Source organism: Oncorhynchus gorbuscha, unplaced genomic scaffold (assembly GCF_021184085.1).
Source record: "Oncorhynchus gorbuscha isolate QuinsamMale2020 ecotype Even-year unplaced genomic scaffold, OgorEven_v1.0 Un_scaffold_1183, whole genome shotgun sequence".
NCBI lineage: Eukaryota > Metazoa > Chordata > Actinopteri > Salmoniformes > Salmonidae > Oncorhynchus > Oncorhynchus gorbuscha.
The window spans coordinates 117477-133831 of NW_025746040.1; the positions used below are offsets into that span (position 1 = coordinate 117477).

A 16355-nucleotide genomic window follows, 5' to 3' on the forward strand; every position below is an offset into this window, starting at 1 on the left:
TCAGTGTGAATGGTTCTCTACAGGTATCAGGTCAGTCTCTACAGGTATCAGGTCAGTGTGAATGGTTCTCTGTAGGTATCAGGTCAGGGTGAATGGTTCTCTGCAGGTATCAGGTCAGTGTGAATGGTTCTCTGCAGGTATCAGGTCAGTGTGAATGGTTCTCTACAGGTATCAGGTCAGTGTGAATGGTTCTCTGGTTCTCTACAGGTATCAGGTCAGTGTGAATGGTTCTCTACAGGTATCAGGTCAGTGTGAATGGTTCTCTACAGGTATCAGGTCAGTGTGAATGGTTCTCTGGTTCTCTACAGGTATCAGGTCAGTGTGAATGGTTCTCTACAGGTATCAGGTCAGTGTGAATGGTTCTCTACAGGTATCAGGTCAGTGTGAATGGTTCTCTACAGGTATCAGGTCAGTGTGAATGGTTCTCTGGTTCTCTGCATCAGGTATCAGGTCAGGTCAGTGAATGGTTCTCTGCTTCTCTACAGGTATCAGGTCAGTGTGAATGGTTCTCTACAGGTATCAGGTCAGTGTGAATGGTTCTCTACAGGTATCAGGTCAGTGTGAATGGTTCTCTACAGGTATCAGGTCAGTGTGAATGGTTCTCTGCTTCTCTACAGGTATCAGGTCAGTGTGAATGGTTCTCTGCAGGTATCAGGTCAGGGTGAATGGTTCTCTACAGGTATCAGGTCAGGGTGAATGGTTCTCTACAGGTATCAGGTCAGTGTGAATGGTTCTCTACAGGTATCAGGTCAGTGTGAATGGTTCTCTACAGGTATCAGGTCAGTGTGAATGGTTCTCTGCAGGTATCAGGTCAGTGTGAATGGTTCTCTACAGGTATCAGGTCAGTGTGAATGGTTCTCTACAGGTATCAGGTCAGTGTGAATGGTTCTCTGCAGGTATCAGGTCAGGTCTCTACAGGTATCAGGTCAGTGTGAATGGTTCTCTGCAGGTATCAGGTCAGTGTGAATGGTTCTCTACAGGTATCAGGTCAGTTTGAATGGTTCTCTGGTTCTCTGCAGGTATCAGGTCAGTGTGAATGGTTCTCTGGTTCTCTGCAGGTATCAGGTCAGTGTGAATGGTTATCTGGTTCTCTGCAGGTATCAGGTCAGTGTGAATGGTTCTCTGGTTCTCTACAGGTATCAGGTCAGTGTGAATGGTTCTCTACAGGTATCAGGTCAGTGTGAATGGTTCTCTACAGGTATCAGGTCAGTGTGAATGGTTCTCTACAGGTATCAGGTCAGTGTGAATGGTTCTCTACAGGTATCAGGTCAGTGTGAATGGTTCTCTACAGGTATCAGGTCAGTGTGAATGGTTCTCTGCAGGTATCAGGTCAGTGTGAATGGTTCTCTACAGGTATCAGGTCAGTGTGAATGGTTCTCTACAGGTATCAGGTCAGTGTGAATGGTTCTCTACAGGTATCAGGTCAGTGTGAATGGTTCTCTACAGGTATCAGGTCAGTGTGAATGGTTCTCTACAGGTATCAGGTCAGTGTGAATGGTTCTCTACAGGTATCAGGTCAGTGTGAATGGTTCTCTACAGGTATCAGGTCAGTGTGAATGGTTCTCTACAGGTATCAGGTCAGTGTGAATGGTTCTCTACAGGTATCAGGTCAGTGTGAATGGTTCTCTACAGGTATCAGGTCAGTGTGAATGGTTCTCTACAGGTATCAGGTCAGTGTGAATGGTTCTCTAGGTATCAGGTCAGTGTGAATGGTTCTCTACAGGTATCAGGTCAGTGTGAATGGTTCTCTACAGGTATCAGGTCAGTGTGAATGGTTCTCTACAGGTATCAGGTCAGTGTGAATGGTTCTCTACAGGTATCAGGTCAGTGTGAATGGTTCTCTACAGGTATCAGGTCAGTGTGAATGGTTCTCTGCAGGTATCAGGTCAGTGTGAATGGTTCTCTACAGGTATCAGGTCAGTGTGAATGGTTCTCTACAGGTATCAGGTCAGTGTGAATGGTTCTCTACAGGTATCAGGTCAGTGTGAATGGTTCTCTACAGGTATCAGGTCAGTGTGAATGGTTCTCTACAGGTATCAGGTCAGTGTGAATGGTTCTCTACAGGTATCAGGTCAGTGTGAATGGTTCTCTGGTTCTCTACAGGTATCAGGTCAGTGTGAATGGTTCTCTACAGGTATCAGGTCAGTGTGAATGGTTCTCTACAGGTATCAGGTCAGTGTGAATGGTTCTCTACAGGTATCAGGTCAGTGTGAATGGTTCTCTACAGGTATCAGGTCAGTGTGAATGGTTCTCTACAGGTATCAGGTCAGTGTGAATGGTTCTCATCAGGTCAGTGTGAATGGTTCTCTACAGGTATCAGGTCAGTGTGAATGGTTCTCTGGTTCTCTACAGGTATCAGGTCAGTGTGAATGGTTCTCTGGTTCTCTACAGGTATCAGGTCAGTGTGAATGGTTCTCTGGTTCTCTACAGGTATCAGGTCAGTGTGAATGGTTCTCTACAGGTATCAGGTCAGTGTGAATGGTTCTCTACAGGTATCAGGTCAGTGTGAATGGTTCTCTACAGGTATCAGGTCAGTGTGAATGGTTCTCTACAGGTATCAGGTCAGTGTGAATGGTTCTCTGCAGGTATCAGGTCAGTGTGAATGGTTCTCTACAGGTATCAGGTCAGTGTGAATGGTTCTCTGGTTCTCTGCAGGTATCAGGTCAGTGTGAATGGTTCTCTACAGGTATCAGGTCAGTGTGAATGGTTCTCTACAGGTATCAGGTCAGTGTGAATGGTTCTCTACAGGTATCAGGTCAGTGTGAATGGTTCTCTACAGGTATCAGGTCAGTGTGAATGGTTCTCTGCTTCTCTACAGGTATCAGGTCAGTGTGAATGGTTCTCTACAGGTATCAGGTCAGTGTGAATGGTTCTCTACAGGTATCAGGTCAGTGTGAATGGTTCTCTACAGGTATCAGGTCAGTGTGAATGGTTCTCTACAGGTATCAGGTCAGTGTGAATGGTTTCTCTGCTCTGCAGGTATCAGGTCAGTGTGAATGGTTCTCTACAGGTATCAGGTCAGTGTGAATGGTTCTCTACAGGTATCAGGTCAGTGTGAATGGTTCTCTACAGGTATCAGGTCAGTGTGAATGGTTCTCTACAGGTATCAGGTCAGTGTGAATGGTTCTCTACAGGTATCAGGTCAGTGTGAATGGTTCTCTACAGGTATCAGGTCAGTGTGAATGGTTCTCTACAGGTATCAGGTCAGTGTGAATGGTTCTCTACAGGTATCAGGTCAGTGTGAATGGTTCTCTACAGGTATCAGGTCAGTGTGAATGGTTCTCTACAGGTATCAGGTCAGTGTGAATGGTTCTCTACAGGTATCTCAGTGTGAATGGTTCTCTACAGGTATCAGGTCAGTGTGAATGGTTCTCTACAGGTATCAGGTCAGTGTGAATGGTTCTCTACAGGTATCAGGTCAGTGTGAATGGTTCTCTACAGGTATCAGGTCAGTGTGAATGGTTCTCTACAGGTATCAGGTCAGTGTGAATGGTTCTCTACAGGTATCAGGTCAGTGTGAATGGTTCTCTACAGGTATCAGGTCAGTGTGAATGGTTCTCTGGTTCTCTACAGGTATCAGGTCAGTGTGAATGGTTCTCTACAGGTATCAGGTCAGTGTGAATGGTTCTCTACAGGTATCAGGTCAGTGTGAATGGTTCTCTAGGTATCAGGTCAGTGTGAATGGTTCTCTACAGGTATCAGGTCAGTGTGAATGGTTCTCTGCAGGTATCAGGTCAGTGTGAATGGTTCTCTACAGGTATCAGGTCAGTGTGAATGGTTCTCTACAGGTATCAGGTCAGTGTGAATGGTTCTCTACAGGTATCAGGTCAGTGTGAATGGTTCTCTACAGGTATCAGGTCAGTGTGAATGGTTCTCTACAGGTATCAGGTCAGTGTGAATGGTTCTCTACAGGTATCAGGTCAGTGTGAATGGTTCTCTGGTTCTCTGTAGGTATCAGGTCAGTGTGAATGGTTCTCTACAGGTATCAGGTCAGTGTGAATGGTTCTCTACAGGTATCAGGTCAGTGTGAATGGTTCTCTACAGGTATCAGGTCAGTGTGAATGGTTCTCTACAGGTATCAGGTCAGTGTGAATGGTTCTCTACAGGTATCAGGTCAGTGTGAATGGTTCTCTGCTTCTCAGTGTGACAGGTATCAGGTCAGTGTGAATGGTTCTCTGCTGGTATCAGGTCAGTGTGAATGGTTCTCTACAGGTATCAGGTCAGTGTGAATGGTTCTCTACAGGTATCAGGTCAGTGTGAATGGTTCTCTGCTGGTATCAGGTCAGTGTGAATGGTTCTCTACAGGTATCAGGTCAGTGTGAATGGTTCTCTACAGGTATCAGGTCAGTGTGAATGGTTCTCTACAGGTATCAGGTCAGTGTGAATGGTTCTCTGCTTCTCTACAGGTATCAGGTCAGTGTGAATGGTTCTCTACAGGTATCAGGTCAGTGTGAATGGTTCTCTGCAGGTATCAGGTCAGTGTGAATGGTTCTCTACAGGTATCAGGTCAGTGTGAATGGTTCTCTGCAGGTATCAGGTCAGTGTGAATGGTTCTCTACAGGTATCAGGTCAGTGTGAATGGTTCTCTACAGGTATCAGGTCAGTGTGAATGGTTCTCTGCTGGTATCAGGTCAGTGTGAATGGTTCTCTGCTTCTCTACAGGTATCAGGTCAGTGTGAATGGTTCTCTACAGGTATCAGGTCAGTGTGAATGGTTCTCTACAGGTATCAGGTCAGTGTGAATGGTTCTCTACAGGTATCAGGTCAGTGTGAATGGTTCTCTACAGGTATCAGGTCAGTGTGAATGGTTCTCTACAGGTATCAGGTCAGTGTGAATGGTTCTCTACAGGTATCAGGTCAGTGTGAATGGTTCTCTACAGGTATCAGGTCAGTGTGAATGGTTCTCTACAGGTATCAGGTCAGTGTGAATGGTTCTCTACAGGTATCAGGTCAGTGTGAATGGTTCTCTACAGGTATCAGGTCAGTGTTGGTTCTCTACAGGTATCAGGTCAGTGTGAATGGTTCTCTGCTTATCAGGCCAGTGTGAATGGTTCAGGTATCAGGTCAGTGTGAATGGTTCTCTACAGGTATCAGGTCAGTGTGAATGGTTCTCTGCTGGTATCAGGTCAGTGTGAATGGTTCTCTGCTTCTCTACAGGTATCAGGTCAGTGTGAATGGTTCTCTGGTATCAGGTCAGTGTGAATGGTTCTCTACAGGTATCAGGTCAGTGTGAATGGTTCTCTGGTTCTCTACAGGTATCAGGTCAGTGTGAATGGTTCTCTGCTGGTATCAGGTCAGTGTGAATGGTTCTCTACAGGTATCAGGTCAGTGTGAATGGTTCTCTGGTTCTCTACAGGTATCAGGTCAGTGTGAATGGTTCTCTGCTGGTATCAGGTCAGTGTGAATGGTTCTCTGGTTCTCTACAGGTATCAGGTCAGTGTGAATGGTTCTCTACAGGTATCAGGTCAGTGTGAATGGTTCTCTGCTGGTATCAGGTCAGTGTGAATGGTTCTCTGCAGGTATCAGGTCAGTGTGAATGGTTCTCTACAGGTATCAGGTCAGTGTGAATGGTTCTCTGCTGGTATCAGGTCAGTGTGAATGGTTCTCTGCAGGTATCAGGTCAGTGTGAATGGTTCTCTACAGGTATCAGGTCAGTGTGAATGGTTCTCTACAGGTATCAGGTCAGTGTGAATGGTTCTCTACAGGTATCAGGTCAGTGTGAATGGTTCTCTGCTTCTCTACAGGTATCAGGTCAGTGTGAATGGTTCTCTACAGGTATCAGGTCAGTGTGAATGGTTCTCTACAGGTATCAGGTCAGTGTGAATGGTTCTCTACAGGTATCAGGTCAGTGTGAATGGTTCTCTGCTGGTATCAGGTCAGTGTGAATGGTTCTCTACAGGTATCAGGTCAGTGTGAATGGTTCTCTACAGGTATCAGGTCAGTGTGAATGGTTCTCTACAGGTATCAGGTCAGTGTGAATGGTTCTCTACAGGTATCAGGTCAGGGTGAATGGTTCTCTACAGGTATCAGGTCAGTGTGAATGGTTCTCTACAGGTATCAGGTCAGTGTGAATGGTTCTCTTCTCTACAGGTATCAGGTCAGTGTGAATGGTTCTCTACAATGGTTCTCTGCTGGTATCAGGTCAGTGTGAATGGTTCTCTACAGGTATCAGGTCAGTGTGAATGGTTCTCTGCAGGTATCAGGTCAGTGTGAATGGTTCTCTACAGGTATCAGGTCAGTGTGAATGGTTCTCTACAGGTATCAGGTCAGTGTGAATGGTATCAGGTCAGTGTGAATGGTTCTCTGCTTCTCTACAGGTATCAGGTCAGTGTGAATGGTTCTCTACAGGTATCAGGTCAGTGTGAATGGTTCTCTGCAGGTATCAGGTCAGTGTGAATGGTTCTCTGCAGGTATCAGGTCAGTGTGAATGGTTCTCTACAGGTCAGGTCAGTGTGAATGGTTCTCTACAGGTATCAGGTCAGTGTGAATGGTTCTCTGCAGGTATCAGGTCAGTGTGAATGGTTCTCTGTGAATGGTTCTCTAGGTATCAGGTCAGTGTGAATGGTTCTCTGCAGGTATCAGGTCAGTGTGAATGGTTCTCTACAGGTATCAGGTCAGTGTGAATGGTTCTCTACAGGTATCAGGTCAGTGTGAATGGTTCTCTACAGGTATCAGGTCAGTGTGAATGGTTCTCTGCAGGTATCAGGTCAGGGTGAATGGTTCTCTACAGGTATCAGGTCAGTGTGAATGGTTCTCTGCTGGTATCAGGTCAGTGTGAATGGTTCTCTACAGGTATCAGGTCAGTGTGAATGGTTCTCTACAGGTATCAGGTCAGTGTGAATGGTTCTCTGCAGGTATCAGGTCAGTGTGAATGGTTCTCTACAGGTATCAGGTCAGTGTGAATGGTTCTCTACAGGTATCAGGTCAGTGTGAATGGTTCTCTGCTGGTATCAGGTCAGTGTGAATGGTTCTCTGTTCTCTACAGGTATCAGGTCAGTGTGAATGGTTCTCTACAGGTATCAGGTCAGTGTGAATGGTTCTCTGGTCAGTGTGAATGGTTCTCTACAGGTATCAGGTCAGTGTGAATGGTTCTCTGCAGGTATCAGGTCAGTGTGAATGGTTCTCTACAGGTATCAGGTCAGTGTGAATGGTTCTCTACAGGTATCAGGTCAGTGTGAATGGTTCTCTGCTGGTATCAGGTCAGTGTGAATGGTTCTCTGGTTCTCTACAGGTATCAGGTCAGTGTGAATGGTTCTCTACAGGTATCAGGTCAGTGTGAATGGTTCTCTGCTGGTATCAGGTCAGTGTGAATGGTTCTCTGCAGGTATCAGGTCAGTGTGAATGGTTCTCTACAGGTATCAGGTCAGTGTGAATGGTTCTCTGCTGGTATCAGGTCAGTGTGAATGGTTCTCTGCAGGTATCAGGTCAGTGTGAATGGTTCTCTACAGGTATCAGGTCAGTGTGAATGGTTCTCTACAGGTATCAGGTCAGTGTGAATGGTTCTCTACAGGTATCAGGTCAGTGTGAATGGTTCTCTACAGGTATCAGGTCAGTGTGAATGGTTCTCTACAGGTATCAGGTCAGTGTGAATGGTTCTCTACAGGTATCAGGTCAGTGTGAATGGTTCTCTGCAGGTATCAGGTCAGTGTGAATGGTTCTCTACAGGTATCAGGTCAGTGTGAATGGTTCTCTGCAGGTATCAGGTCAGTGTGAATGGTTCTCTACAGGTATCAGGTCAGTGTGAATGGTTCTCTACAGGTATCAGGTCAGTGTGAATGGTTCTCTGCAGGTATCAGGTCAGTGTGAATGGTTCTCTGCTTCTCTACAGGTATCAGGTCAGTGTGAATGGTTCTCTACAGGTATCAGGTCAGTGTGAATGGTTCTCTGCAGGTATCAGGTCAGTGTGAATGGTTCTCTGCAGGTATCAGGTCAGTGTGAATGGTTCTCTATCAGGTCAGTGTGAATGGTTCTCTACAGGTATCAGGTCAGTGTGAATGGTTCTCTGCTTCTCTACAGGTATCAGGTCAGTGTGAATGGTTCTCTGCAGGTATCAGGTCAGTGTGAATGGTTCTCTACAGGTATCAGGTCAGTGTGAATGGTTCTCTGCAGGTATCAGGTCAGTGTGAATGGTTCTCTGCAGGTATCAGGTCAGTGTGAATGGTTCTCTACAGGTATCAGGTCAGTGTGAATGGTTCTCTACAGGTATCAGGTCAGTGTGAATGGTTCTCTGCTGGTATCAGGCCAGTGTGAATGGTTCTCTACAGGTATCAGGCCAGTGTGAATGGTTCTCTGCTGGTATCAGGTCAGTGTGAATGGTTCTCTACAGGTATCAGGTCAGTGTGAATGGTTCTCTACAGGTATCAGGTCAGTGTGAATGGTTCTCTGGTTCTCTGTGAATGGTTCTCTACAGGTATCAGGTCAGTGTGAATGGTTCTCTACAGGTATCAGGTCAGTGTGAATGGTTCTCTGCTGGTATCAGGTCAGTGTGAATGGTTCTCTGCTTCTCTACAGGTATCAGGTCAGTGTGAATGGTTCTCTACAGGTATCAGGTCAGGGTGAATGGTTCTCTGCTGGTATCAGGTCAGTGTGAATGGTTCTCTACAGGTATCAGGTCAGTGTGAATGGTTCTCTGCTGGTATCAGGTCAGTGTGAATGGTTCTCTACAGGTATCAGGTCAGTGTGAATGGTTCTCTGTAGGTATCAGGTCAGTGTGAATGGTTCTCTGCAGGTAAGGTCAGTGTGAATGGTTCTCTGGTTCTCTACAGGTATCAGGTCAGTGTGAATGGTTCTCTACAGGTATCAGGTCAGTGTGAATGGTTCTCTGTAGGTATCAGGTCAGTGTGAATGGTTCTCTGGTTCTCTGTAGGTATCAGGTCAGTGTGAATGGTTCTCTACAGGTATCAGGTCAGTGTGAATGGTTCTCTGCAGGTATCAGGTCAGTGTGAATGGTTCTCTGGTTCTCTGTGAATGGTTCTCTAGGTATCAGGTCAGTGTGAATGGTTCTCTACAGGTATCAGGTCAGGGTGAATGGTTCTCTACAGGTATCAGGTCAGTGTGAATGGTTCTCTGGTATCAGGTCAGTGTGAATGGTTCTCTACAGGTATCAGGTCAGTGTGAATGGTTCTCTACAGGTATCAGGTCAGTGTGAATGGTTCTCTACAGGTATCAGGTCAGTGTGAATGGTTCTCTGCTTCTCTACAGGTATCAGGTCAGTGTGAATGGTTCTCTACAGGTATCAGGTCAGTGTGAATGGTTCTCTACAGGTATCAGGTCAGTGTGAATGGTTCTCTACAGGTATCAGGTCAGTGTGAATGGTTCTCTACAGGTATCAGGTCAGTGTGAATGGTTCTCTACAGGTATCAGGTCAGTGTGAATGGTTCTCTGCAGGTATCAGGTCAGTGTGAATGGTTCTCTACAGGTATCAGGTCAGTGTGAATGGTTCTCTGCTGGTATCAGGTCAGTGTGAATGGTTCTCTACAGGTATCAGGTCAGTGTGAATGGTTCTCTACAGGTATCAGGTCAGTGTGAATGGTTCTCTGCAGGTATCAGGTCAGTGTGAATGGTTCTCTACAGGTATCAGGTCAGTGTGAATGGTTCTCTGCAGGTATCAGGTCAGTGTGAATGGTTCTCTGCTGGTATCAGGTCAGTGTGAATGGTTCTCTGCTTCTCTACAGGTATCAGGTCAGTGTGAATGGTTCTCTACAGGTATCAGGTCAGTGTGAATGGTTCTCTGCTGGGTATCAGGTCAGTGTGAATGGTTCTCTACAGGTATCAGGTCAGTGTGAATGGTTCTCTGCAGGTATCAGGTCAGTGTGAATGGTTCTCTACAGGTATCAGGTCAGTGTGAATGGTTCTCTGGTTATCAGGTCAGTGTGAATGGTTCTCTGCTGGTATCAGGTCAGTGTGAATGGTTCTCTGCTTCTCTACAGGTATCAGGTCAGTGTGAATGGTTCTCTACAGGTATCAGGTCAGGGTGAATGGTTCTCTGCAGGTATCAGGTCAGTGAATGGTTCTCTGCAGGTATCAGGTCAGTGTGAATGGTTCTCTGGTATCAGGTCAGTGTGAATGGTTCTCTACAGGTATCAGGTCAGTGTGAATGGTTCTCTGCTGGTATCAGGTCAGTGTGAATGGTTCTCTGCAGGTATCAGGTCAGTGTGAATGGTTCTCTGCAGGTATCAGGTCAGTGTGAATGGTTCTCTGGTTCTCTGTAGGTATCAGGTCAGTGTGAATGGTTCTCTACAGGTATCAGGTCAGTGTGAATGGTTCTCTGTAGGTATCAGGTCAGTGTGAATGGTTCTCTGGTTCTCTACAGGTATCAGGTCAGTGTGAATGGTTCTCTACAGGTATCAGGTCAGTGTGAATGGTTCTCTGTAGGTATCAGGTCAGTGTGAATGGTTCTCTGGTTCTCTGTGAATGGTTCTCAGTATCAGTCAGTGTGAATGGTTCTCTGCTGGTATCAGGTCAGTGTGAATGGTTCTCTAGGTATCAGGTCAGTGTGAATGGTTCTCTGGTTCTCTGTGAATGGTTCTCTGGGTATCAGGTCAGTGTGAATGGTTCTCTGCTTCTCTACAGGTATCAGGTCAGGGTGAATGGTTCTCTACAGGTATCAGGTCAGTGTGAATGGTTCTCTGCTGGTATCAGGTCAGTGTGAATGGTTCTCTGCTGGTATCAGTTCAGTGTGAATGGTTCTCTGGGTATCAGGTCAGTGTGAATGGTTCAGGTATCAGGTCAGTGTGAATGGTTCTCTATGGTTCAGGTCAGTGTGAATGGTTCTCTGCTGGTATCAGGTCAGTGTGAATGGTTCTCTGCTTCTCTACAGGTATCAGGTCAGTGTGAATGGTTCTCTACAGGTATCAGGTCAGGGTGAATGGTTCTCTGCTGGTATCAGGTCAGTGTGAATGGTTCTCTGCAGGTATCAGGTCAGTGTGAATGGTTCTCTACAGGTATCAGGTCAGTGTGAATGGTTCTCTGCTGGTATCAGGTCAGTGTGAATGGTTCTCTGCTGGTATCAGGTCAGTGTGAATGGTTCTCTATAGGTATCAGGTCAGTGTGAATGGTTCTCTACAGGTATCAGGTCAGTGAATGGTTCTCTACAGGTATCAGGTCAGTGTGAATGGTTCTCTACAGGTATCAGGTCAGTGTGAATGGTTCTCTACAGGTATCAGGTCAGTGTGAATGGTTCTCTACAGGTATCAGGTCAGTGTGAATGGTTCTCTACAGGTATCAGGTCAGTGTGAATGGTTCTCTGCTTCTCTACAGGTATCAGGTCAGTGTGAATGGTTCTCTACAGGTATCAGGTCAGTGTGAATGGTTCTCTACAGGTATCAGGTCAGTGTGAATGGTTCTCTACAGGTATCAGGTCAGTGTGAATGGTTCTCTGGTATCAGGTCAGTGTGAATGGTTCTCTACAGGTATCAGGTCAGTGTGAATGGTTCTCTGCTTCTCTAGGCAGTGTAATCAGGTATCAGGCCAGTGTGAATGGTTCTCTGCTGGTATCAGGTCATCAATGGTATCAGGTCAGTGAATGGTTCTCTACAGGTATCAGGTCAGTGTGAATGGTTCTCTGCAGGTATCAGGTCAGTGTGAATGGTTCTCTGTAGGTATCAGGTCAGTGTGAATGGTTCTCTACAGGTATCAGGTCAGTGTGAATGGTTCTCTGCAGGTATCAGGTCAGTGTGAATGGTTCTCTGCTTCTCTACAGGTATCAGGTCAGTGTGAATGGTTCTCTACAGGTATCAGGTCAGGGTGAATGGTTCTCTGCTGGTATCAGGTCAGTGTGAATGGTTCTCTACAGGTATCAGGTCAGTGTGAATGGTTCTCTGCTGGTATCAGGTCAGTGTGAATGGTTCTCTGGTATCTCAGTCTCTACAGGTATCAGGTCAGTGTGAATGGTTCTCTGCAGGTATCAGGTCAGTGTGAATGGTTCTCTGCTTCTCTACAGGTATCAGGTCAGTGTGAATGGTTCTCCACAGGTATCAGGTCAGAATGGTTCTCTGCTTATCAGGTCAGTGTGAATGGTTCTCTGCAGGTATCAGGTCAGTGTGAATGGTTCTCTACAGGTATCAGGTCAGTGTGAATGGTTCTCTACAGGTATCAGGTCAGGGTGAATGGTTCTCTGCTGGTATCAGGTCAGTGTGAATGGTTCTCTGCAGGTATCAGGTCAGTGTGAATGGTTCTCTACAGGTATCAGGTCAGTGTGAATGGTTCTCTACAGGTATCAGGTCAGTGTGAATGGTTCTCTACAGGTATCAGGTCAGTGTGAATGGTTCTCTACAGGTATCAGGTCAGTGTGAATGGTTCTCTACAGGTATCAGGTCAGTGTGAATGGTTCTCTGCTGGTATCAGGCCAGTGTGAATGGTTCTCTGGTTCTCCAGTGTGAGGTATCAGGTCAGTGTGAATGGTTCTCTGGTATCAGGTCAGTGTGAATGGTTCTCTAGGTATCAGGTCAGTGTGAATGGTTCTCTGGTTCAGGTCAGTGTGAATGGTTCTCTACAGGTATCAGGTCAGTGTGAATGGTTCTCTACAGGTATCAGGTCAGTGTGAATGGTTCTCTGCAGGTATCAGGTCAGTGTGAATGGTTCTCTGCTTCTCTACAGGTATCAGGTCAGTGTGAATGGTTCTCTACAGGTATCAGGTCAGGGTGAATGGTTCTCTACAGGTATCAGGTCAGTGTGAATGGTTCTCTATCAGGTCAGTGTGAATGGTTCTCTGCTGGTATCAGGTCAGTGTGAATGGTTCTCTACAGGTATCAGGTCAGTGTGAATGGTTCTCTACAGGTATCAGGTCAGTGTGAATGGTTCTCTGCTGGTATCAGGTCAGTGTGAATGGTTCTCTACAGGTATCAGGTCAGTGTGAATGGTTCTCTACAGGTATCAGGTCAGTGTGAATGGTTCTCTGCTGGTATCAGGTCAGTGTGAATGGTTCTCTGCAGGTATCAGGTCAGTGTGAATGGTTCTCTACAGGTATCAGGTCAGTGTGAATGGTTCTCTGCAGGTATCAGGTCAGTGTGAATGGTTCTCTGGGTATCAGGTCAGTGTGAATGGTTCTCTATAGGTATCAGGTCAGTGTGAATGGTTCTCTACAGGTATCAGGTCAGGGTGAATGGTTCTCTACAGGTATCAGGTCAGTGTGAATGGTTCTCTACAGGTATCAGGTCAGTGTGAATGGTTCTCTACAGGTATCAGGTCAGTGTGAATGGTTCTCTGCTGGTATCAGGTCAGTGTGAATGGTTCTCTGCTTCTCTACAGGTATCAGGTCAGTGTGAATGGTTCTCTACAGGTATCAGGTCAGTGTGAATGGTTCTCTACAGGTATCAGGTCAGTGTGAATGGTTCTCTACAGGTATCAGGTCAGATTTAGATGTTTTTTGACTGCAGAAACTCTCACCAGTTACACAGACCCAGAGACCACCAGTAAATGGTAGACAGACCCAGAGACCACCAGTACACAGACCCAGAGACCACCAGTAAATGGTAGACAGACCCAGAGACCACCAGTAAATGGTAGACAGACCCAGAGACCACCAGTAAATGGTAGACAGACCCAGAGACCACCAGTAAATGGTAGACCCAGAGACCAGAGACCACCAGTAAATGGTAGACAGACCCAGAGACCACCAGTAAATGGTAGACAGACCCAGAGACCACCAGTACACAGACCCAGAGACCACCAGTAAATGGTAGACAGACCCAGAGACCACCAGTACACAGACCCAGAGACCACCAGTACACAGACCCAGAGACCACCAGTAAATGGTAGACAGACCCAGAGACCACCAGTAAATGGTAGACAGACCCAGAGACCACCAGTAAATGGTAGACAGACCCAGAGACCACCAGTAAATGGTAGACAGACCCAGAGACCACCAGTTAATGGTAGACAGACCCAGAGACCACCAGTACACAGACCCAGAGACCACCAGTAAATGGTAGACAGACCCAGAGACCACCAGTAAATGGTAGACAGACCCAGAGACCACCAGTAAATGGTAGACAGACCCAGAGACCACCAGTAAATGGTAGACAGACCCAGAGACCACCAGTAAATGGTAGACAGACCCAGAGACCACCAGTACACAGACCCAGAGACCACCAGTAAATGGTAGACAGACCCAGAGACCACCAGTAAATGGTAGACAGACCCAGAGACCACCAGTTACACAGACCCAGAGACCACCAGTACACAGACCCAGAGACCACCAGTACACAGACCCAGAGACCACCAGTAAATGGTAGACAGACCCAGAGACCACCAGTACACAGATCCAGAGACCACAAGTAAATGGTAGACAGACCCAGAGACCACCAGTAAATGGTAGACAGACCCAGAGACCACCAGTACACAGACCCAGAGACCACCAGTAAATGGTAGACAGACCCAGAGACCACCAGTAAATGGTAGACAGACCCAGAGACCACCTAGTTTCAGAGACCACCAGTTCAGACCCAGAGACCACCAGTACACAGACCCAGAGACCACCAGTAAATGGTAGACAGACCCAGAGACCACCAGTAAATGGTAGACAGACCCAGAGACCACCAGTACACAGACCCAGACCACCAGTTGTCAGACTGAGACCACCAGTAGATGACCCAGAGACCACCTGTACACAGACTGAGACCACCAGTAAATGGGACAGACCCAGAGACCACCAGTAAATGGTAGACAGACCCAGAGACCACCAGTAAATGGTGACAGACTGAGACCACCAGTAAATGGTAGACAGATACCAGTTATTGGTAGACAGACAGACCATTTGACCCAGAGACCACCAGTCTGGTGACAGACCCAGAGTCCTCCAGTTCTGGTACAGACCCAGAGACCACCAGTAAATGGTAGACAGACCCACATACCACCAGTAAATGTAGACAGACCCAGAGACCACCAGTTGGTAGACTGACCCAGAGACCACCTGTCCAGACCCAGAGACCACTGTCTGTCTGACTGACTCAGAGACTGTCTGTAGACTGACCCAGAGACCACCTGTCTGACTGTCTGCCTGTCTGACTGTCTCACTGTACACAGACTGAGACCACCAGTAAATGGTAGACTGACTGAGACTGTCTGACCCAGAGACTGACAAGTAAATGGTAGACTGACCCAGAGACCACCTGAAATGGTAGACTGACCCAGAGACTGTACTAGACTGTCTGTCTGACTGTCTCAGAGACTGTCTGGTAGACAGACCTTGCTGTTAATGGTCTGACTGTCTGTCACAGACCCAGAGACTTGATGTCTGTCTGACTTTTCCTTTAGGAGAGAGAGAGTGGGGAAGGGAGGGGGGAGAGGAGGGCATTGGGCCATAGCTTTGTGCTGAATGTCTTCTGACAGTCTATGTTTCCTGTCTGTTCTGACTGTCTCAGCTGTCTGTTTACCTTGTTTCTCCCCCTGTCTGTCTGACTGTCTGTCTGTCTGTCTGACTGTCTGCCTGTCTGACTGTCTCACTGCCTTGCTGTCTGTCTGACTGTCTGACTGTCTGACTGTCTGTCTGTCTGACTGTCTCACTGCCTTGCTGTCTGTCTGACTGTCTGTCTGTCTGACTGTCTGACTGTCTGACTGTCTGACTGTCTGACTGTCTGACTATCTGACTGTCTGACTGTCTCACTGTCTCTTTGCTGTCTGTCTGTCTGTCTGTCTGTCTGCCTTGCTGTCTGTCTGACTGTCTATTTTACTGTCTGACTGTCTGTCTGACTGCCTTCCTGTCTGTCTGACTGTCTCACTGTCTGTCTGCCTTGCTGGCTGTCTGACTGTCTGTTTGACTGTCTGACTGTCTCACTGTCTGTCTGACTGTCTCACTGTCTGTTTGCCTTGCTGGCTGTCTGTCCGACTGCCTTACTGACTGTCTGACTGTCTCACTGTCTGTTTGACTGTCTCTATGTCTTTCTGTCTGACTGCCTTGCTGTCTGTCTGACTGTCTCACTGTCTGTCTGCCTCGCTGGCTGTCTGTCCGACTGCCTTACTGACTGTCTGACTGTCTCACTGTCTGTCTGACTGCCTTACTGACTGTCTGACTGTCTCACTGTCTGTCTGACTGTCTCACTGTCTGTCTCACTGTCTGTTTGACCGTCACTATGTCTTTCTGTCTGACTGACTGTCTGTCTGCCCGTAGGAACCTACTGGAGAGCCCGCCCCTAAACGACCAAGGGGTCGTCCCAGAGGCAGCAAGAACAAAGGCCCCTCCAAGGCAGCTGCCAGGGTGAGAACCATGCTACTGAACGTTAACACGCACACACACACACGCACGCACGCACGCACGCACGCACGCACGCACGCACGCACGCACACACACACACACACACACACACACACACACACACACACACACACACACACACACACACACACACACACCTCACC

At 47.2% G+C, this 16355-nt stretch overlaps 1 protein-coding gene across 1 annotated transcript in view; it reads left to right on the forward strand.

Moving 5' to 3' along the window:
• The window catches only part of hmga2 (high mobility group AT-hook 2), a 60834-nt gene that overhangs the window by 19875 nt on the left and 24604 nt on the right, over positions 1-16355 (forward strand). Inside the window, exon 2 of the mRNA XM_046336847.1 lies at positions 16108-16194. Within this exon, the coding sequence (XP_046192803.1) occupies positions 16108-16194 (87 nt within the window). The remainder of the gene's footprint in view (positions 1-16107; positions 16195-16355) is intronic.